Consider the following 22962-nt stretch of genomic DNA (forward strand, 5'->3'; position numbering starts at 1 on the left):
GACAAATCAGTCTGGTGTCACAGACAAATTCTCAATTATCCAGAGAGACCTCAGTCAGATGATTTTCCTGTGTCTGTGAGGAAGCTGAATCACTGTCATACCACCCGCCACTGTACGCTGCTGTTTTTCCCCGAGCCTGTCGCTACATGTCCTTAAATTAACTCCACACACAGGAAGAATGAGTGTGTGTGACAGAGAAAAAGTACATCCACATGCTTCTGTCTGGGCTGTAAGTGTCTTTATCCATGTATTTGTCTTTGCATTGTGTGAGTGTGTGTGTTACATGTGTGTATTTGCCCCCACACCACCACAGCACCAACCACAGGAAGAGTGGGAGAGGGAGAGGAGAGGTGGACCACGGAGCGGTTAACCTCATGACATCACGAGCTGCGAGCTGATTGGCCGCTGCCAGACGCTGGAGGGTTTATAAACCTTGCCTCGGTCTGAGCTGCACCATCACCGAGCAGCAAACAACATCCAGGGAAAAACCAGGAGATAAACTAAAAGAGAGAGAGAGAGCACCTCGGTCTGTTCCGGCTCCAGCTGCTGAAGCTTCCTCCACCTGCAAACAAGGTCAGGATGAATATTTATCAAACTGAACGTGCTGTTTATTTACTGTGCACAGTGTTTTTTGCAGCGCTGAAGCTGTGATGAGAGGTGGGATAATATTTGTGCAGGTTAATATTTGTACAAGCTGCTTTTTTTAAACCTTAAAGAATGCTACATTCAGGAACAAGCACTGAAGTGGGAGTTGTCTCATGCATGTAAAATACACAATCTGGCCAAAAGTATGTGGACTACCTCGTCTACATGCAGTGCCTTTTGTGTGATTTAGGTCTAAGGATGTTTCTCATGGTTTGGGCCCTTTAGTTGCAACTAAGGGAAATCTTAATCCTTAAAATACTGCTCCCAGTTTGGTGTGGAAAAATTTTACTGGCCCTGAACTCAACACCTCTGGGATGAATCTTATCACCCAGCATCAGAGTTGGAGCAAATCCCTGCAGCCAGGTTCAGAAATCTGTTGGCAAATCTTCCCAGAAGACTCTGGGCTGTGCCCATGTTTCTGGAATCACACATTTAATTATCCTGGATGTAGAAAATGCCCGGTGTCTATATACTTTTGGCAACATAATGCATTATTTTAAAGGATTTCTTTGTGTATTTAGGCAATAAAAAAGCAAATGTAGTCCAGAGCTACACTGCATACAGGCTTTAATCTTTCTTATGTTTGCAATTAAGTCAAAGAATCTTATCTTTCCTGGAAATAAGTGAAGAAAACTACCTGTTTTATCTATTTAAACTCTAATCCAGTACAAATCATCTGACTCTCGCTCTGCAATCTGCCTCACACACTGTGGTTTCCACATACTCATTTCTACTAAATACCTAAACCAGCTTCATCAAAATGTGAAACTAATCAAAAGCATCAGCAGATTTAAGGCTCAATAATCAGCATTTTAAAGATTATTTTTGCAGTACATTTGGTGTAAATGTTAAAGAGTAAAACGTTTTTTCAAACACAAATGATTCAATATTATCTAAAATTAAAAGTCAGTGTTGAACAAACCCACAGAAGGGTTTGGTTATCCGCTATAAACACGCTGCAGTTTATTGCCGTTAATTATGAGTTCTTTTTTAAGATTTAACAGTTTGTGGAAACCTGGCCTGTGATTGGTCGGAGGTGAATCTGGGGGCGGTTGCGGTTGATTGGCTGATTAGTGTCACAGTGACACCAGGACAAGAAGGGGAAGCTGTGGGCAGCAGGAAGCTAATGTGACCAGGACCAGCCCTGACTAACCACACTGAGCAAACACACTGACAACACACACACACACACACACACACACACACACTGATTAACTACCAGCTCAGTCAACTGTGGTTTTTAACCGAGGAGCTGAGGAGAGTTTTCTTGTGGGAGTTTAGTCTTGTTAAGAAAAAACTAATTCCAGCAGAGTGTCAGGTCAAGGTGTCTTCCTGTTCTACCCCCTTTCAAAATAAGAGCTGGTACAGCTGGGGGCGTCCTACAATAACACTATTTTAATATGAACAAAAACAAAACAAAACAAATCAATAATCTTGGGAAAATGGCTGAGACAGTGGTGTTTTTAATCTCTAGGCGAATATGTTTGTTTGCTTTATTTTAAAAATCTAAATGACAAAAATCATATTTTGGCTTAAACCAAAATTATGTTGCTCACAATCCCTTAGTCTTGTCACGTTGTTGCATGCACATATGTCTCAGGTTTTAGAGAAAGATGAAAAATAGAAAACTATCCTGTATTTTTTTAAAAAGAGACACAAAGATTAGTTTCTGCTAGTTGCTAAGCTAACTTTAGCTTCACTTTTAGCATACACAGCTGAGGTGTGAATCCTAAACGAGAAGATAGAAAAGTGTATTTCCCATCAAACTGTACCTTAAAAGACTAAAGGACAAGACAAAATCCTGGAATATTATTTCTTTATTGTTTAACTTTAACTGGTCCTCACCCCTCACTGACATAAAACCTTAGCTAGCTGATAACTCCAGACTTATCTTAAACCTAAGTCTAGTCTTAACTCCAAAACCTTTGGAGAAGACTTAATCTTCAGACAGCCCCGGAGAGGACTGCAAAAAATGTCTTCACTTTACAAAAACCAGATGCACAGAAACACACACACACACACACACACTCATAAGGGCGTCTATCATGTTTCTGCTGCACTGTGGCTTTCCAGTTATAACCCTGTGAATTATATAGTATAGGAAGAGTCCATCATTAAAGATAGAAGCAGACACTCAGGCTGCTCCTCCCACAGGATACACAAAAAGTAGAGCTACTGTAAGAGAAAAAATAACTGTAGCTAACAAGGTTTACCACCTGCAGAGAAAAGACTGATGTTTATACTGAGTTTTACAGGTAGAAATTACTCTAAAACTCTACGCCAGTAAAGTTACTTTTGCTTTTTGTCCATAAATCCCATAAAAAGACCCACATACACCATCCTCCTGCTGAAATAACAGACTAGAATGAATTGTGTTTAAATCCACAACTGAATATAGTCCCAGCAAATGCACTTTTTACTCCTTTCTGGGTAATGTTTATAAAAATCTGCTGTTTTAGGGAATTACTGAGCCTTTTTTTAAAATCACAAATAGAAATGACAAGTAGAAAATAACAGATTTATCCATTAGGTACCATTTTCTTGATGCTAGTTTAGCAATTTCCCTTATTCTACTGTATGTTTCAATATACTGAGGATAAAAATCCTGAAATAAAGCTCTGAGTTTGAGTGGATTTCTGATCAATATGTCCCAAGGCTTTATGAAAGATTTCATTTGGGGTGTCTGTTTGCAAGACATAATTTCATTTTAAGCCTCTAAATTTTAAACACTGTTCACGCGTCCTCAGAAGGTGCTTTGCAGGATGATTGATGGAATTGTAAACTAGACAGCAGTAACTCTAAATCATGCTGGTTTTCTCCCTTAAATCTTTTAAGCCAAACACCCACAGAGTAATTCCATCTTTCCAAATCATACCTGCTATTTTCTCACATCTTTTGGACCGGGATCAGTCAGAAACATCCCGTCTTGTATTTAAACAAACCACGCTGCAGAATGATGTGATTTTCTCTCACTGATGACAGAGAAAACGGAGTTGTCAAGGACATATTACTGCTCGTTTAACTCTGTAATTAAAGACTTAATGACTTCCTGTGACATACCAGGGCTTCAGGAAGTGCCAGTGCTAGTTAACTAGTCATGTGACCACACGGCCTCCATTTTTAGGAAGGAATCTGGGCGAGAGGAGAGGACTTACCGACGAGACTCACAGTTCATTTTCACTTTGACATGTCATTGTGTTTCCTGTGAAGTTATGGCCTTCCGGACGAGTATTTTGGTGCTGGACGAGTTCAGTGTAGCATGATTATCTTTTATTGTTTTATTGTGTTGTACTGTGATGTTTTATTGTGTAACATCAACCTGAGTATTTTGTTTTTTCTTTCCTGTCCAGACACCAGAAACTGTGACACAATGAAAGTGGCTGTTGTTTTCATTCTGCTCTTCGCCACAGTTCTCTGCCGACCGGTGAGTTGTTTTCTCCAACAAGTCAAATCCTAAAGATAATTTTTACATTTCTGACGTTCATTTTTGGGGTTTATTTACTTGATTTACCAAGTGTCTGATTTATTTTTGTTTTGCTTTTTAGGCGAGAAAAGTTTCTGACAGCAGTTCAGAGAGCTCTGAAGAAGTGGTGAGTATCTAGAGAGAGGAGGAGGAGGAGGAAGAGGGGAAAGAGGGAGGAAGGGAGAGAGAGAAAGAGACATCCATGCTGATTGATGTTGTCCACAGGTGAGACGACCAGCACCTCAAGCCATCAGGAAACAGGCGGCGGTGGTTCCCCAGACCCGTGCAGCAGCTGTGCAGGTAAAATATTCCTTCACTTCATCCATTTATTCTTTTTCTTTCACTTCATTTTTTTTTTGGTTCAGTCACTTCTCTCATCTTATGTTTCCACATCTCAGTACTCTCTCCAGGCTCTCCTGTTAGGGAAGTGTAGGATCCAGAGTTTATGGAGTATGACCCATACTAGAGACTATAAGTGAGAATATCTTAGCCTCATTCTTTTGTAAATCTGTCTCTTGTGATGAGGACTGGAGAGCCCCTTTAAGTCCTGCATCTACCTCTTCCTGATTCCCTGTCTTACCTGCCCCTTACCCACTTTTTGAAACCCTGACTCTGTTTATAGTAAGGCAGCGAAAGCTAAAAGGAGGATTAATCAAATTTATCTCACGTCTCTGATGTTGCAGAACGTCGTAGCAGCAGCTGCCACCGGCTCAGACGAGAGCAAAGAGAGTTCAGACGAGGAGGTGAGAGCCGTCTAATCGACAATTAAAATCAAATTTATCGGAGCTGTTAATCTCGACTGTGCTTCAGTGGAGGTTCACGACTTTGTGCGTTAATGATTTTAAATGAATGATTGATTCTGGCAGCAGACGGCAGCAGAGGCTCCAGCTCAAGAAGTCAGGTCTGACAGCGCAGACACAGCCTCGGCCACAGCCTCCACCTCAGACACAGCCAGCGTCAGCAGCGACGACAGCGACGACGACGACGACGATGAAACAGAGGAGAGCGTGAGTATAAATCCCGCTTCCTGTGTGGATGCTCCAAACACCAAATTACCTTTTAACCCTCTGACCTCTGACCTCTGGGTCTCCAGGAAACCGAGGAGGAGGAGGATGAATCCAGCGACAGCTCAGAGTTGGGCGAGTCCTCTACCCTGGCTCCCACGACCGTCAGCCCCGTCATCGTCACGGAAGAGCCCGTGATCGAAACCACCATCGCCCCCATCGAGCCGACCATCGTCACCGACACGGAGACAGCCCGTGGTGACAACATGGGAGGCTACCCCAGTGACTACAAATCCATCGTCTACGTGGAGGACAAATCCTACCACAAGGTGCCAGGTCCCTACAAGTCCTACGAGTTTGTCGGCACAGGAAAGAAGATGGCCTACGACATGACCGATGGCAACGAGGTGGAGAAGTCACTGAAGGTGTATAAGGTACAGGTTAGTTTAAACTTCCACTAACAAAGTTTGGTATTTAGTCTGGACAGAGTCTAACAAACAGATCCTCTCGTCCCTCCTCTGCTTCACCTCCAGGCTCTTCAGGTCCACTCTGACATCCTGGAGGAGGACACCAGCACCCCTGATGTGGAGACCCAGGGTCTGGACGCCTCCTCAGGAACCTCTCAGGACCTCAGCCCACGCCAGGCCTCCCTTCCGGAGGAGGAGGAGAGCACTAGCACCAGCGAAGCAAGCGCCAGCGACGCCACCACCAGCGAGAGCGAAAGCTCCAGTGCCACACAGGAAGAGGAGGAGGAGGAGGAGGAGAACACCAGCAGCACGAGCGACAGCACCAGCGCCAGCCAGGAGTCCGAGGATGAGGAGAGTCAGAGCAGCGAGGAGGCCACGGCCACGCCCGGAGCCGCCGACAGTGACTCAGAGGAGAGCGACAGCGCTGAGAGCGATTCAGACGAGGAGGCGGCTGCACCCGACGCCACCACTGACATGCCAATGGTCATTACTGCCAAATAAGCCCCGCCCATCCAGGAAATGGAGTGGACGGTGGCGTCGCATTCACATAAAGAGCGCATGCTGCATCCAGGTGCAAAACCCCCCTCCCCTCTGAGCCACTTTCCACTGCAGGGCCAAACAGGGACAGCTAAGACTCAATAATTATTGATTTCAATGTGTTCAGGAATTATTTGCGAGGCAGAAATCTCTTTTTCTGATCAGTCCTATTTAAATAAACCAGTAACTCTTCACACCCTGTGGTCTCGTTGTCTTGGTAAACCCCATGTTTGACCCTGTAGGGGAAAAGTGGTTGATGTATCATTAAAGGATGTTGAAACTGACGACTGCTACCTGCAACAGGAGGTTGACTGACCTCATGACCTTTGTCCCATTGCCCTCCTCCCCTCTGTTACTGAAGGGCAAAAGGTCAAAACTGGAGATCAAACTTGAGTCCTGATATTTACACCAGCACAACACTGCATTTAATCTTGAATTAGTAACTGCAATATGCAAACCTACGTTGTTGTTTTTTTTTTTGCTTATGAAATAAGAGAGAAAGCACACAGTTTATTTAAATATTTGTAATCATCTCAAGCATGATAAAATTTTAAATTGTCATTAAGTCATACATGTGCTGCCTGTGTGGCTTAGCTTTGTTGCTCGCTAGTATCAAATCTGCTGGTGTAGATAAAAGGACATAAACTCACCATCCAGTTACAGGGTTCAATCAGGTATAGGTGCAGTACACATATACATACAACACATTCCAGTTCATTTGCACAGTTCCTACCTACACTACATGTTGTTTGTCTCATGTTGTTTACTGTAATGTATCATATTGTACCATTTCTAAAATATTAATAAAGTTCTTTTTCATAAAAAGAGGTCATGTTTGTGTCTGATTTTTTAAAAAATTTTAGATGGAAGACAGTTACAGCAAATCAACGCCACTCATGTCTGTGTGATACATACAGCGCTAAAGCCATAAGACAATCAGCCTAGCTTAGCATAAAGCAAGCTAAATTGGCTCTGACCAAAGTTTAAAATTATATAACTCACTCTAATTCTACTTAGCATGTTTTATCTTGTGTCCAGTTTGTGCACAAATGGATATTTTATAAAATGGTTTTAAGGAAGGTTTGGTTGTGCAACTTTTTCTTGACAAAAAACAAATATATATATAAACAAAAATATATTCTATATTTCGATATGGTATTTAATTGTTAGTCTGTAAAACTTTAGGTAATAACTAACGTGTATTCTCTCGTTTATTCTTCGTCTGCTTCATTTTACTCTTATTTAACCTACTTAAAAACGCGAAAGAAGTTTGGGTCAGCGTCCGATCTGTACCCGGAAGCACGATACGGTCTGCACATGCGCATAAATACGTAGGCGGAAACAAAGTTCGGTTTCTTCGTAGGAAAATGGCGGCACAACATGGCGGACTAGCTTCAAGCGAACGAAGACGCAACGGTTATTCGTTCTAGGTGATTAAACACAGTTAAAAACATATTTGTGTATATCATAACCCATTTCTGCGAATATATCCCCGTAAATTTCACACACTTATCCTGTAATCAACTTGTAAAACATTCAGTATAACCCGGAATATGAAAGTTATTTCTACAGAAATCTCAAATGGAAGCACCTTGTTTTTGTCTAGACGTATCTTCTCATCTGTTAATGTCCTCCCTCCCTTCCACAGACGGAGTTCAGACTAATTAAAGGTTTCACATCGTTAGCGCCTCCAGACTGCAGCTCTGAAGCCCCTCGGGTGGAAAGACGAGACAGGTAAGAATGCGTAAAGATTGATGTTCTTGTCACAGTCCTGAGCTGCTTATCCAAGTATGTGTGAATGAACTGACAGGAAAATACAGCACAACAATAACAACAGGCCTCCTCAGACACTGTAGACACTGTTATTGATAATTACTAATAAAGGGAGTTACATTATTTGATAGGACGTATACAGTTTGCCAGGGTTATCAAGCTAATTCTGCTCTAACAAAACAACTTCAGTGATATAAGGGATTTATGTTCAGTCGTGCACAGGCACAGTATGGTTTGATTTATTATCTCCCAGCAGAAACACAGACAGACGCAGTGAAACATGTTATTATTTGGGTGAAATGGGTGAAACAGTGCACCCTGGATTGTAACAGCTATTAAATGCCACTCTGGTTGGGATGTTTGGGTGTTATTTCCCCAGGTATTTATTAAGTGTTTCGAGTTTCAGGCCACAACACTCCACTGGTGTGGAGTGGAAGTGAAACAATATACTTAATTATCCTCCTTAAATATTACGCTGTAGGCTGCATCCTCCTCCTTACATCCCTCAAAGACTTTTAGACTCGTGTTTCTTAACATTTTCTTGGTTGATGAACGATGCCCTGACCCTGCAGGGTTTGGAGTCAATCCCTCCTGCCCTCTTCTTCACCTTGGCATCATCTCACTCCTTCAGGGAGGGCCGCTGACAGCTCGTCCAGCAATGTAAATACATCTGAGCTTTAGCTTTTATGTAGAAGACTAACATAATAATAAGGAGGATAATAGACTAATTGTGATGACTATATTTATCCCTGAGTCACAGTCGGAGATGTGTAATTCTGCAGAGGGATTTGAGACGAATTTGAGTCATTTTTTGAGTGTTCATGGTCCAAATTATCTGGAGGAAAAAAAGACAGAAAAACAACATTTAGGATTTTAATGGACCCACCACAGTTTCTCTTGCCCTCAGGGGTAAGAAGTCTATAATTTGAAGTCATCTGGTTACTGAGACTGAGCTGTTGTCACTGACTGTGCGTCACTGGAAACCTTAGACCCTCCTGATCTGAGAGTGTAATTTACTTATTATAATGAATAAACCCATTTTCTGTAGAATGCATCCTTTGCATGCATATTTGAGAGATGAATATATAGGGAGATAAAAAGGATTAATTCAGTTAATCAGAATTTTTGTTTCTGTACAATGTGAAAAATGTAGATATATGCCGCCAGCACTAGAAAACAGAAATTCAGTGTTGTTCTTACAGTTTTTCTGTTCAATGTTTATGATTTGTAGAAAGATAGCAGCCTTGGAAATGGTGCTTTTCTTACCAAAAAAACTTTACAAAGGTTGTGGATATGGTTGAGGTCACAACTGTGCAGAGTTCAAGTCGCCCACACACTGTTTTCATATAGTGTGTACTGATCCTGTGGTTTATTTTCAGCCACGTCATCATTGCTCATTCTCCTGAACATCCTTGAGATACAGATTTTAAACCTGGATGTTTGTCATATACTGTAATGACTGACTTTCTCCACTAGATGGGGCTGAGTCACCATTAACACCACTGAAAACTCAAAGATTAAGACTTCAGTTAGAAGGAATGAAGAGGATTTTGTGCAGTGATTCGAGCTAGTTTTTGTTCAGCTAGAAACAACTTTAAGGACAGAAAGGTTAAAGGTCTGAATTACAAACAGTATTTATCTTACTTACTATTTATTTCTCACTCACTGCCTTGACCTACAGAAGTAGTAGTTCTGCTTCGACCTTAAGGGGTCAGTTCATCCCAATTCCACATTCCTCACCTACTTCAAGCCGTACAGAGAGATTTGAGTATTTGTGACTCTGAGTTTTAGTCATGTGTCTCAGAGTTTTCTGCCTCTGCCCAATTTTCATAAGGATTATTTCCAATGATAAGAAGGAGTGAAAACGGTTGACACTGATGGCTGCAGTTTAAAAGCTATGATCAGCACATATTAAATCCCAGTCCCCCTCCAGTGTATTCGAGCAGTGGCAGGAGTCTCAGATTGTGAAGCACCTTTTAAAACATCTGAGTACAAGGAGTAGAACACAGTAGAGATCCTTTATTTAAGCAGCTAAAGTACAGCACAACAATGTAAAAATACTCAGTTACTGTTAAAAGTTCTGCTTTTAAAATCCTACTTAAGTAAAAGTACAGAAAGCGCTAGTTTTAGCTGCTGTATACACATTTAATTCATATTTATGCATTAAATCTTAGGGTTTGTGAGATGATTTATGAGAAAGATAAAATAATGAGTTCTTAACCCTTAAGCAAGAAAATGTCTGTTAAAGAATTATTTAAGACCCATGACCCAGCAGTGTTCGCTGCCCGCACTTGATCTTTCAGGTCTGTTTCACTCCTAACCACACCTGTACACCTGTACCTGTACACCACAGCAGCCAGGTGACAAATTAAACCACTGGGGGTCAGTAAAAACAAGATTTTCAGGATTTTATAAGTTACTCTTTACCCACATATAAGCATCTGATATGTGGCAAGAGCCCCCAAATACACAGTTTTTATGTCAGGTGTCAAAAGTCGAGCACCGGTTTGATTGTACTGTATATAACTGCAGCTGTCAGATAAATGTAGGGCAGTTAAGAGTGCAATATTTCTCTCTAAAATGTGTGAAGTGAAAGTATAAAGTAGCACAAAATGGGGTAAAAAAGTTAAACAAGTTAAACACAACTCTAATGGACAAAAACATCAAAAATCCTTTAAACTCTAATCAATAATCTGATCTGCAGAATGATGTGCAGAAGTAAATGATTTTATAAATATGACAATTAAGTTGTAATTTAGAAACTTTTCTCTATTAGAAAAGTCAGTACTGTTATATACAGCTCATACAATCACACACATTCCTGCTTAACAAAAAATAGTATAACACAAGTTAAAACAGAAACAAACAACATTTAGGTATTGTCCTCAGCCAAAGCCATATTTAATTTGGGAAAAGATAAATTCAGAACACATAATTAAACAACCACAACCACTGCAGCAATAACTAAGTCTTAAGTTCAGCGTGCTCAGACAACAGACAAGAGCTAACAAGACAAACAGGACACACCCTCCAAACTCTATAAACACACACTGCTGTGGCATACATACTGGTAACCATGTTTGTCCCTCTCTCTGTAAATACTGAACTATGATGAATCAGCACATTAATTCATGAAGTTCGGATTTTAAGCCTTTAATTATCTGCCTTTTTCTGGTCTGGTTTTGATAAACCTGTGCCACAGGCACTGCATCTGTAAAATACAAAAAAATGAATACTTTAAAACTTTATTTCAGGCCTAGTTCTTTGTAAGTGCTAAAACTAACATTTTTTTGGCACACTTGAAGAATTCCAACAAAGTATCCAGTCAATACTTAAACCTAAACATAACTGAGCCACTGATTTGCTTATGTTATGTCCCTATATATAAACATATCTAAGTGGTTCGGTATACAAGAAAGTTGCTCTATAGCATCACCATTTGATGGCAAACAGCAAAAAAAAAAAACATCAATATAATCCCAATAATACATGAACATTGCAACCAAAACAGTGTTTTTAAAAAAAAAAAAAAAGACTAAACAATGTTTATTGTAAAATACAGTATTTAAAGGGGCTATTTGTAAGTTTTCTCTGCAGTTGAATGTAGTTTCTTGCTGGGAGCAGATGGTGGAGATGGTCGCTTGCTAAGAGCTTCAGCCATCATTGCGTTAACAATATAAGGCTCCAGGGCAGTCTGGATGCTACAGTGAGTTGCTATCAGAAGGTCATGAGATGAGCCAGGGCCTAGCTGGTTAGCATGCTAAAATCAGTAGAAGAGAAGAAGTGACTGAACTAGAAGCAAAACATTGGCGTTGCTTTCTGCCTCTGGAGACAGCTCTTGGCAAGCAAAGGAATCAAGTTTGATGCTGAAGTTACAATATTTCTTCTAGCAAACAGCTGTTAATGCTAGCGTTAGCTACGTAGCGATAGCAAAACTTACAAATAGCTCCTTTAAATAATCTACAGTGACATCAACGTACTATTTTCGCATAAAGCATCTAGTGGTCATTAAAGGAAGTGCATCTTAAGGCACTTGGCTACAGCTCAGTGATACTGTTAGCGAGTTACTTGACCTCCTAAGTTCAAACTAGTTTTACTGAGTATCTCTACTTATAGCACACATTAACCATTGCGTCCCATGTTGATAAAGCCAGCCCCCATTCAACCCACTGAGGTTCAGCTCTCACAGCAAGACAGAAAATCTCCTGAAAATGCCAAAGCCTTAATAGGAAAGTGTTAACCGGAATGACAGCCGCTCAGTTGTCTCCTCTGCCATTTGTAATGGGAGCTGCCGTTGGAATCACCACGGTAACGCAGTGAGTCACGTCGTCGGGCGACGTGGCAATGGGCGGGGTCTCCGTCACGATCGGATCGTTTGTGCTCATCGTGTCCGGTTCGGGGGTGAGCGCGCTCCCGTCGTCGGTAGTGAGAGCTGTCATGTTAGCGGTGGTGATCATGTCGGTGGTGATCACGGGTGGCGTGGTCTGAACGGTGACGACGACTTCCTCCGATGACTCCTCAGAAGACTGACTCTCCGAAGATTCGCTAGATTCTGACGACTCTGAGGAAGAGTCTTTGTAGTTGGAAAATTCGGTAGACTGCCAAAGCCACCTGTTGTTCCCCTCCAGCCATCCCTGTTTCACACCGTTGTCGGCGATGTCGGCATCATGAAGGCGGCGCCTTCCCATCTGAGGAGGAAATATCAAATGAATACTGTCAGACAAAGGCCTAGACCTAGTCTTCTAGTAGCGGCATGGAGGTCGGCATTGAAGCCACGTGCAGACAGACAATCCAGCAAACTGTCCAATTATATCTTTAAAAGTCCAACTGAATTTGATTTCTCCTCACGTCTTGTGAAAGGAAATAGAAGCTATGGTGATGCAACATATTTGTGGGAACAGTAGAAGTCTCAAACCTCTGTGTGGGTGTTTCTAATAGCAGCACTGACATTGACAGATGAGGTTGCTAGAGGTCTTGCTGTTAATTTCCAGGATGTACTAGTGTGATCTTATGGGATTGGGTCTTGTGTCATGTATCTTGTATTTTGAGCTTTTTTCATGTGTAATTTACGTGCATGTCATTTAATACCATTTTGATTAGGGTTAGGTGGAGGGTTAGGGGTTTGTAAGAATCTGAATTAGAATTATCTTTATTGTCAAGTGAGTTTGCACACATGAGGAGTTTGTCTTGGCATATTGGTGCCAAAACGGTGATAGAAAGTAAAAAGCAATTACTATTCTACAAGCAACATAAAAGCGTAGAGTGCAATGTGTGACGAATAGTATAGGGAGATGTGCATTAATGACACAGGAAAAGCATAAAATACGTAGTGATAATGCATTAATTACGTGAGGAGATTGCGATATTGCTGCTGATTGTTGTTCATACACCATTAGGTAACACCAGGCTAGAAGTACTAGAACATTTTTCTCCCGTTTTTTCAACATAGGTTTGGTTATTTACTGTTGTTGAAGTTTGTTAATCTTAGGTTGCAGTGGTTCCCACTAGAATTTCCATGTTATTTCTCTCAATTTGTGACATGGTGGTTTCATGGTACTCAAATCAAATATTGGATTTAGCAGTAGCCAACAATGTCCTGCTGCTGGGTGGTCAGTGGAACCACTGGAAGTGACAGCAAACAATTTCCATTGTCTGCCCCACACAAATACTACACAAATCAAATTGTAGTTTGCGGGAATTCAAGCTACACCAACAACCCGAGAGCCGAGGCGGAGCCATGGAGGGAGGGAGGATTAATATGCAGTGTTGTGGTTAGCTCACCGGCTTGGCAGAGGTTGTTGAAAGAAGAATGATGAAGAGGGCAGTCGACAGAAGCTTCATCTCTCCTCCTGTCTGTGAAGGAGGGAAGCCACAAACAAAAACACAGTCACTTACACAAAACTAGAAACAAGATGCCGAGCGTGAGAATCAGGTTTATACTGGAAAACTGGAATAATCTGTACAGAAGATGTAAAATCCACCATGTTTTTTAAAGAGAAAGAGAGAAAAATAATCAGATACTTGGTGAGAAGATGCTTATAGACCCTTAAAACATCATAAAATATAAATTAAAACAAAAACAAAAATCAAAATAAGAATAAAAAAATGTTAAAACTCACCAGTTTTCTAACTTCTTTTAAGTCCGGTTGAAATAATGGGACCCTGTGCGGCTGTGATCGCTCTGTTTCAGTGCAGGAAGATGTCTGACTTCCATGCAGGACTGGTTCATATATGCTGCCTGGGCTGAGAGGCAGGGCCTGGGCTGGGCTGTGATGTGTGATGGGCAGAGGACCGGGGCTGAGGATTGAGTAATACTGGATTTCCTGAGGCGAGAGTGTGAAGGGTAGAGGAGGGGCTGAGGTGGTGGTGAATCAGATGGTTTTATTTATTTGTTCTGTTGCATGAGTTATGTTTTTATTTTTCTTTGGCAAATCTATAGATACTGTACTGTTATATTTTAGAACTTGTGGAGGTGGGATGGTCAAAACACCTGGTGAAATATTACACAGTAATATAAAAAGTATTCACTCATACACCTGCGGCAGATTAAACACAGTTTAGAAAGTCACACAAAAGCTTCAACCTAGTCTCTACTGATGCTGCTTAAAGTATTTTCCCTTTTAATGACAAAATGTTACACAACAACCTGAGTTTTAAAGAAAAAAATCCCACAAATGACCTCTGATTTTACTGTATTCAAGCTGTGGAGGCAGGGATTGTGGGTGGACACGTCTTTGAAATAAGACGCTAATGTTTGCAGTGTTTTAAACAGTAAAGTATCAACCATACATGCAGATGTTGTAGAAAGGAATCAGGTTGTGCAGACTTGTCTCAGTGGTCGTTTTTGGCGAGGGGGTTGGCAGTTTAGGACTGACGCTGTGTTAAAGGTGGAACTGAAATTATTTCCTTTATCTCTCACACAAATTGTCCAGGAGTTTTGTTGCCTGAGGAAGATCTCGCACATCAAGTTGTTGCCTTGTTAAATAAGAGAATAGAATTGATTGAGGTTAACAGTGTGCAGATATAGGACAGATATAGGATCTTTAGTATCTGACAGGAGCTGATTGAGAAATGACAAGTGGTGATGAAAGAAGTCTGAATGACGTGGTGGAGAAAGGCAGCCAGACTCCAGCTCTCAGTGGAATCTTACAGTAGAGTTAAAGCCACAGTTTGGTCAGACGGCTGTGTGTGTGTGTGTGTGAGTGACACCAGTGTGTTACTTCATCACTCTGAAACTTTGCTCTTCCTTCTTCTTTTCATCACGAATATCACACAGTCGCCTCAGGTTTTCTTCACCTCTGCCTCTGGAAAATTCAGATTTTATATTTTCTTAGCCACGTTAGCATTAACCATTGAGAGGTTGATATTACTGGTTTTAAGTGAACTGTCTTGCTAATTAGGTGGCACAGATATCCACAAAACCTGTAAGACTTTGCTGAAAGTTCGACTAGCTCCACCAGGACAAAGTTTTTGCTCGTGTGGTGAAATATCTCATAGATTTTCATAGCTTCCCACAGGATGAATCCTGATATGCTACAAATGTCACTAAAGTTTTAAAGGTAAAAGCTAGATAATGTGTAAATGACATATAATGACATATCCAAAATACGCAATACTTGCCTGAGGAGCCGAAGCTCCACCACGGCCAGTTGCAGCCATGTTTTCAGGATGTTGGTGGGACAGTTTGAGGTCCTGTTGGGGTTGTTAGAGCTGCATCTGAGGAGGTAGAGGACCAGCTACTGGGACCCAGAGCAGCCTCTGACAGTCTGTGTGAATGTGATGCCTTTAATCGTGGTGTGAAAGCTCAGAAAAATTGACCTCCTTCTGAAAAAATATATGTGTAGGCCAGTTGTTTTTTGTGTTTAGCCTGTGTATATATTCTATGATTGGTTTACTAACATACCTTGAAAACACAGTATTCAGATAGTCTAGTCCAGTGGTTACGTCAACATAGGGTTAGCTGACAAAATTAGTGAATGAGTCAAATTCCTGGACCTGAATCACAGTTTCAGTGCGCCCACCGTTTTAACATATCACTTCATAATGATATGCATATCAATGCATAATATCATGAGAAAGCAGAACAAAAGAGAACATAGGTAATTATACACGATTGCTACTGTAACTGTCCAAACTGTTGGTAAAACACACTCACAGCATGAGACATAAACCCACTTCCTACTGTAAACACTCCTTCATATCCCATGTGAAAGTCTGTGCTCAGATGCAGTAAACTTGTTGAGTCAGAGTCAGAAATAACCGAGGAAACAGTTTCAGCCACAACAAATGCTCTTTATCCAGACATTCATTGGAAATTTTCACCTCTGGTCAATTATTACCGTCATCTAACCACAGTCTGTCCTCAGGTATCTGAAAAAAAAACGAGCAAACATCATTACAACAGGGCACCCTGTGGTTTAGGAAATGAACCAAGGTTGTAGGAGTTAACAGTAAAAGCCTCCCCTCGTGATAGTTTAACATGAGTCTACTTCCTGAATATAACCTTTATTTAAGCCTTTTATTTTATTCTAGGATGTCTTGCTCAATTCGTATGAGTATGTAAATAAAAATAAGTATGCCACGTGTCTTGCTCAAAGGCAGTGTTACAACATTTCCTAAAGGATGTGCCATCACTGTTGCTCGTTTTAACATCTGATTTTACCTCAGTGACAAAATCCAAGAGGGAAAACTCTTTGGCCTAACTCTATGACAGTGGTTCTTACCCTTTTTACCTTTAGTTATTTATGCTATATGCATTTTGGAGTATAGTTATAATCTCAAAATTAACTAGCAAATATATAGTAGCTGAAATAAAATATAATATCACACTTTAACTTTGAGAATCTCTGAGCTAGCTTTTTAGAATCAACATCAAAGGTGCTATGTACTTTTTGCCATCGCTACATAGCTAACATTAGCATTAACAAGCCATTTATTTACCAAGAGCTTCAGGCATGTTACGCTTACAAGACAAGACGTTAGAATACGTCCCACTTCTTCATGCTCTCATGGTGGACTGAGGACAGACTGGACGCTAAAGTGACTCACTATCGCAAAATAGTATTAAGAGATGGGACGGGCTGGGGCTAGCTGTTTAGCGTGCTAACTGCAGTAGATGAAAATGAAAAGTGACCGATAATTTTAGAGAGGAACCAACAACCTTAAAGCCACTAGCGTGCGTCACGTACATGAACAAAAAAACAACTTTGAAAGGCAGTGGTAGTGTTTATTCCTATTAGTAATACAGTAGTGACGGTGCGATTGAAACGTAATGACTCACTGACAGTTCAGTCATGGTGCTGGCAGACAGGATTGCAACAGTATTGAGTTTCCGTTTGTTAATTAGGACAGTAATGGAAAGTTATCAAGCTGATATGTCAGAATATAGTGTGGGAAAATGGAGGACTCACAGTTGTGGTCTGGTTGTAGTGAGGTGGTCGGGGCAGGTGGACCCAGGTGATCTGGAAATTTGTTCATTCACCTTGAACAAATGCTTTTATTTGCCTAAATACAACTGTAGATTTGTTTAACATGTTTTTTTTTGCCATGAGTGGATGTTCTTGTGCAAACAGATGCAACAAAATGTTTTGAAAGATGTGTTCAAATCAAAATCCTTCCTCATTTTGTTGATGGTAAACACAATCCAGACGTCATTACACGTCTTTCAACATGCACTTACTGTTGCTAGCTTATAGTATATGAACATAATTACAAGACTCAACAGCACCCTGTCAGTCATTGTGTGCTTCAGAAATTATAAGAAATGAATAAGGAACAGGTAGAATTGAAGTGTGTTTTATTACTCTGAAGAATGAAAGAATGTCCTGTAGAATAATTGTAAAAATGCATAGAGTATCTTCATTTACGTAATAGATTTGTAAAGTATTCAGAACACAGACAACATCTGCAGTTATTACAGTTCACAGAGGATGACAAGGGAATACTGGTTTTGGTTTTTAAGATTGTGAGCTAACACAATATTTCTTCAAACACTGAGTCACACTGGAGACTCATCTGCGTCGTTATGCTGCTACTACACACAGCCCTGCTTTTGTACGACACAGGACTTAGTGTTGTGTAACAAGCTAATTATTACAAATTATCAATAACATATGTGGCGTTGTCAGGTGACTCTACTGGTTTTTTACCATATTCACTGAGAGAAGACGACACAAAACCAGAAACCAGAAAAGTGCAGCAGAGATTTTGACGTGTCCCAGCAGGAAAAGCACAGGTTTGATTATAATGATATTAATGATGGCTTCATTCCATTTAGGTAAACCAGCTCCAGGTCCCTGGTGTTGTGCATGCTGTCATGTCTTACAGGGACATCACTGACGATATTAAGACACACCTGTGCTTTTCCTGCTGTAAAGACAAAACTATTACACACTGAGTCTTTATGTCAGACCAGTTTTGATTCATATTCAAGGTTTCATTCGTCCACCAGTGGATTTTCTGTCCCTGACGACAGCAGAAAGATGTCATGTTTGGGTAGAGTTTGAATTCCTTCAGGATCTATTTGTGGTGACTAAGACATGGTTAAAGGATAACTCTGGACCTTATTTTCCCATGTTTTTGGGTGTGAATGATTGATAGGGACAAAAATCTTTGGAATCAGTGCAGTATCGAGCAACAGTGAACCTCTCAACCATGAAATCTGAAAATTGTTAAAGTACGTCGAGTAAAGTGCTTGTTTTTGCCACTGACAGGCTCAGATTGTTATAAGTGTCTGACAACATTATGGATAGGATTCCCACAGAGAGTAAGAACCTTTTTGTTTAACCAGAAACATCAGTTTTATCAATACCAGACTCCACTGATAAAAACAGTAATTTTACAGAGCATAAAATATGAGCTGCTGGGACACCACTGCCTCGATCGATAAGTTTGTTTGTGTTATTGTGTAACTTTCAGTGGTGGAAGATGTGTTCAGATCCATTTAAGGGCTGTCACCTTTTTTTCGGGGGATGACTTTGAATTAATTCAAATAAATTGCAGGTTATTTTGAATCCGTTCAATCAGTAACTGCCCAGGATCCACTTGTGGTGACCAAGTCGTGGGTTAGGTCCAGTGAGGAAAATAAAACCTTGGTTCAGGTTGGGGAAAGATCATGTTCTTGGTTAAATATCACAAATGTTGATGTAGACCTCCAGTGTAAAGGCCTCCACACCTGATACATTTGCACTAACCTGTTGTTTCACACCAAGAGGGTTCAGGGTTCGAATCCTGGACTTTTCTGTGTGGAGTCTGCAACCCTTAAGGATAAGTGGTATATATAATGGATGGGTGCTTTTTCTGAGGTAGGCAGAGACTACAAACCCTCAAACTGGGTTTGAGTACCACAAGACTTATTCCTAGAAAATCACTGTTTAATGTGAACTCAGCATTTATTCGGGTAGAATCATCTTTTGGCAACCAGGACGAAGGATGAAGCAACTCTGCTGTCAGGACATGCAGATAAAAAAAACCAAAAAATGGTGTGAAAAATAATAAGTGCGAGTGAAATGTAGCTTAATGTTCTCATTAAGTCTAATTAGTGGTCTAATTGTGGTGATATCTGATGTTCTGCAGAACTGTTTGTTTTTACTTTGATGACTTTTAATTTTAATTTTTTTTAAGTATTGCAACCCTCAAGCCAGAAAATATAATTTAGTCTATGAAAAGAACTCACCACAAGATCATATGTGATACTGCAACAGCATCAATTATCTGGTGATAAGAGGACAGTATTATAAATCTTTTCTGGCGTAGTGGCACCAGACAAAAGGGCAGGGATTATGAACCTGTTTCAACTCTGGTAAGAGTTTTAACAGTTTTTGATGAATACATAACCTCCTGTTTAGAAGAAAAGTAGATTTTGTCATAATTCTGTTGACTTTAGGACTGAGTTTAAACATGGATCTATTTCTTTCTTTGTCCTTAAAGATATTTTAAATACTTCAGATGTCTTAAATTCTCTTTTAAATCAAAAGCCAGGCACATGATAGTTTTTTTTTAAAACAGGTGTGGACTGTGTCTCTGTATAAGTTGAAATACAGTTTATTAAATACATAAGGACACAACAAAATGCCCATTCAGACTGAAAGCGGCCTCTGAGTTGCATCTTCTGTCTTAGTGATTAGTGACATCTACTGGTAATAAAACGCATGTGCAACCTTAACTTATTTTACAGCAACTACAGCTTCACTTGTAGATTAACAGAATCACCTCACACTGCCAACATTAATATGTCTGGACCAAGTATAGATGAACACTTTTATGATTGGAGGAACAAATATCCAGACCAGGTGAAACTCGAGGAAGAATAAGAATCACTAAAGACGTTAGATGTCACCAAAGATTGTGTTTTGTTTTTTTGCTAGTCACCACTTAATGTTGCTTTGCTGTTTGCATGTAGTTGATTTTTTTTTATTGTATGTCTTGTGTACAGTACAACAACACAAAAAACCACCCCACCTCACAATTAATCAACTCAAAATGTCTTTATTATCATTCAAAACTACACCGAAGTGCACAATTGAATGAAATTTTGTTGCATCTGGTTCCCTTTTAACAGCGATGACCAAATAACCTTAAAAAAAAAAGAAGAAGAAATTACAGGTGATCACCGTGTTTGGTCTCTTTGAAAGTGTTTTTTTATTATTAATTTGGTTAATTAATGGTAAGAATCCAGCATCTTTTCTTATCTTGTTGGTGAGTTTTGAAGTGGAAACACTGATCGTCTTCGATGATACATTATTCAAACAGCTTTTTCCTTTCTCGGCCTCCATGATGTTTTCAGTATTTGTGACTGATGCAGCAGTTTCGTTACAGAGGATGGCAGCTACACAGGAAACTGTAAAGATGGATATCAGTTGTCAGTGCGTGTCACAGCTTTAGTGAGGAGTGGGTTTGAGTGATTTGTTCTTTAGTGAAGAGGAACCCGGTGTACAAACACTCCAAGACTCCCTACAGCCATAGAAATGTAATCTATGGTGTTTTTTTGTGTCTTTATGAGGTGCATCACGCAGCCGTTTGGGTTTATCAGGTCGGTGGACGTAGTGGCAGGTGTACGTCTTTCATTTTCTCATATTTTGCTGAAAAAATGTAATGCCCACTTCACATCAAAGCAAAACCAGAAAAGTTTCAGTTCAATTTTTTAAAAAATCCCCAAGGCTTTTAGGCAGTTCTGCCGTTGTAGCTGCCACCTGATATGTGGTTGAATTTGGATAATTAGACAGAAATGAGGTCACAGTGGTTTGCTTGCTAAAGAAGAAAGTAAACGCTTCATGTGATTAAAAAAGTCGCCAAAACTCGTAGATTTTCCAGCTTCACCCCAGTGCATGTTTGAAGTTTATCAGCCAGGCTGTGAAGGTGTTTTCAAATTTTACACAAGCTCGAAATCCTGAAGTGAAAACATGTTTTTAACGAGAGGAGAAGCAGTGAAGCTTCAGTGGGCAGGAGAGTCTCGCTGAGGCAGAAAGTGAAACCTGCAGCCTGTTTTCCACTGACATGAAACTGCAATTCAGACAACAGTTTCCGTTCTGTTAGTAGATCTGTGTATGTGTGGTTAAGATTTATTGCCCTTCACAGACGCTGCCTGTGTGATTGTAACGGCGAATTACAGCTGATAAATGTGTCTCCTGTTCCTTTTAAAAGTAACTTGGTACATTACAAAATGACTGATTATGTTTCCTACTGAGAAAAGCTAAATTGTTAGAGTACTTTTGCGTTACCAGCAGAGTGACAACTTTAGCTGGCATCGTTCTCCTCCTCACTGGGCTGTGTGTAGGATTGTTTAAGGTGTTCACTTTTCTGAGTGCTAATCTAGTTTATTTTTATAATGCTTCTTGTGACTAAAAACCTACATTCCCATCAGCTCCAGTGGTATTTAATTAGCAAATATTAGCATGCCAACACACTAAACATGCGCCTACAACACTGCTGCTGCCTATGGGCGACCTCACAAAGCCACTGACATGACTTTATAGTCTTATTTCTTTAGCTTCTGTGTTAAAGTCCTTTTGTTTCTTTTGATCCATCGTCTCCTCTCCACAGAGACTTTGTCACTCTGTAACAATATCACCTGACTTCCCTCTTTGCTCCCCTTATCGTCATTACAGCCGACAGACCACTTGAACAGAATGAATGAGATTGTCTCTCAGATGGTCAGTTCTCAGAGGAGGAGGTGCAGTGTCAAACTGTGAGCATCCTCAGCACATTAACCACCTCTGCATGTTATCAGCCTGTGGTTTCAGCTTTGAGCAAGTGATGAGTGAGAGAGAGGAAAAGGCATCTTCCTGTTTCTCATAGTCTGACACCATCTCTGTATAATGACAGCAGGGAAACCACCTGCCTGCTCACCAAAACGTCAGCCTTGTCTCACTCCTCTTATCTTTTTTCTGCCTTATACTTTAATCCCAGTTTATTGACATGTGACTGTACTGTAGATTAGGTACCTCTAATAGTCCTGTCTGTAAATAACATAGACAGGCTGTAGCTCATTTTAAGCTCTGTATTTGTCACGTAATTCTATATTCAGATGGTGAATTTAAAAGTAAAAGTCCTTGTGCAGTACATACATCATATTGGAGTTCTACTGTCCAGATGTTTCTAATGTAAAAAAATGGTCCCGCCCTTCCCTCACTGTAATTATAAAGAACACACACACAGACACACACTGCTTGGTGTATTTAGGGCCTGATAATAATAGCGTAGCATAAGAATCTGCTCTGCTCCCTCTATTATTACATCTGCTGCCCAGTAATGACGAAAAATAGGGAGGTGGTGGAAAGTACTGGTACTTGTACTTATGTAAAGGATCTGCCACCACTGAAAGTCACACAATAACACAAACAAACTAACAGATGGAGGCAGTGGTATTCCAGCAGTTCCTGTGTTCTGCTCAGCTAAATTACAGTTTTTGTCAATGGAGTCTGGTACTGATAAAACGGATGTTTCTGGTCAAACAAAAAGCTCTGTCTCTGTAGGAATCCTATCCATAATGTTTTCAGACACTTAGAATAACTGAACCTGAACCTGTCAGTGGCAAAAACCTTGATTTTAGCAGCTGTTTGTGGTTTCCAAGTAC

At 40.4% G+C, this 22962-nt stretch overlaps 2 protein-coding genes across 4 annotated transcripts in view; both read left to right on the forward strand.

Moving 5' to 3' along the window:
- Positions 1–433: 433 nt before the first annotated feature.
- spp1 (secreted phosphoprotein 1) lies at positions 434–6943 on the forward strand. 3 transcript variants are annotated; one of them, XM_018702486.2, is made up of 8 exons: positions 434–573; positions 3996–4069; positions 4191–4235; positions 4334–4408; positions 4792–4851; positions 4975–5115; positions 5202–5552; positions 5646–6943. In XM_018702486.2, exons 2-8 carry the CDS (start codon positions 4016–4018, stop codon positions 6078–6080), a joined length of 1161 nt encoding a protein of 386 aa, XP_018558002.1. In that variant the 5' UTR covers positions 434–573; positions 3996–4015; the 3' UTR covers positions 6081–6943. The 3 variants fall into 3 exon arrangements, with proteins under 3 accessions (XP_018558002.1, XP_018558004.1, XP_018558003.1); XM_018702488.2 differs by having other exon boundaries at positions 5202–5546; XM_018702487.2 differs by having other exon boundaries at positions 4978–5115.
- A 535-nt stretch (positions 6944–7478) lies between these two features.
- Positions 7479–22962, forward strand: part of LOC108901120 (amyloid beta A4 precursor protein-binding family B member 1-interacting protein) — a 50678-nt gene continuing 35194 nt past the window's right edge. Inside the window, exons 1-2 of the mRNA XM_051072775.1 lie at positions 7479–7546; positions 7765–7850. The gene's annotated coding sequence lies outside the window, so the exon portion shown is untranslated. The remainder of the gene's footprint in view (positions 7547–7764; positions 7851–22962) is intronic.

This window comes from Lates calcarifer, linkage group LG9 (assembly GCF_001640805.2).
Source record: "Lates calcarifer isolate ASB-BC8 linkage group LG9, TLL_Latcal_v3, whole genome shotgun sequence".
NCBI classification, from domain to species: domain Eukaryota; kingdom Metazoa; phylum Chordata; class Actinopteri; family Centropomidae; genus Lates; species Lates calcarifer.

Excerpts from the sequence above, each read along its gene's own strand:
- spp1 (XM_018702486.2), top strand. The coding sequence starts at position 4,016 with ATGAAAGTGGCTGTTGTTTTCATTCTGCTCTTCGCCACAGTTCTCTGC. Across the intron at positions 4,070-4,190 it reads CCACAGTTCTCTGCCGACCG|GCGAGAAAAGTTTCTGACAG; the intron begins GTGAGTTGTTTT and ends TTTGCTTTTTAG. Across the intron at positions 4,852-4,974 it reads AAGAGAGTTCAGACGAGGAG|CAGACGGCAGCAGAGGCTCC; the intron begins GTGAGAGCCGTC and ends TGATTCTGGCAG.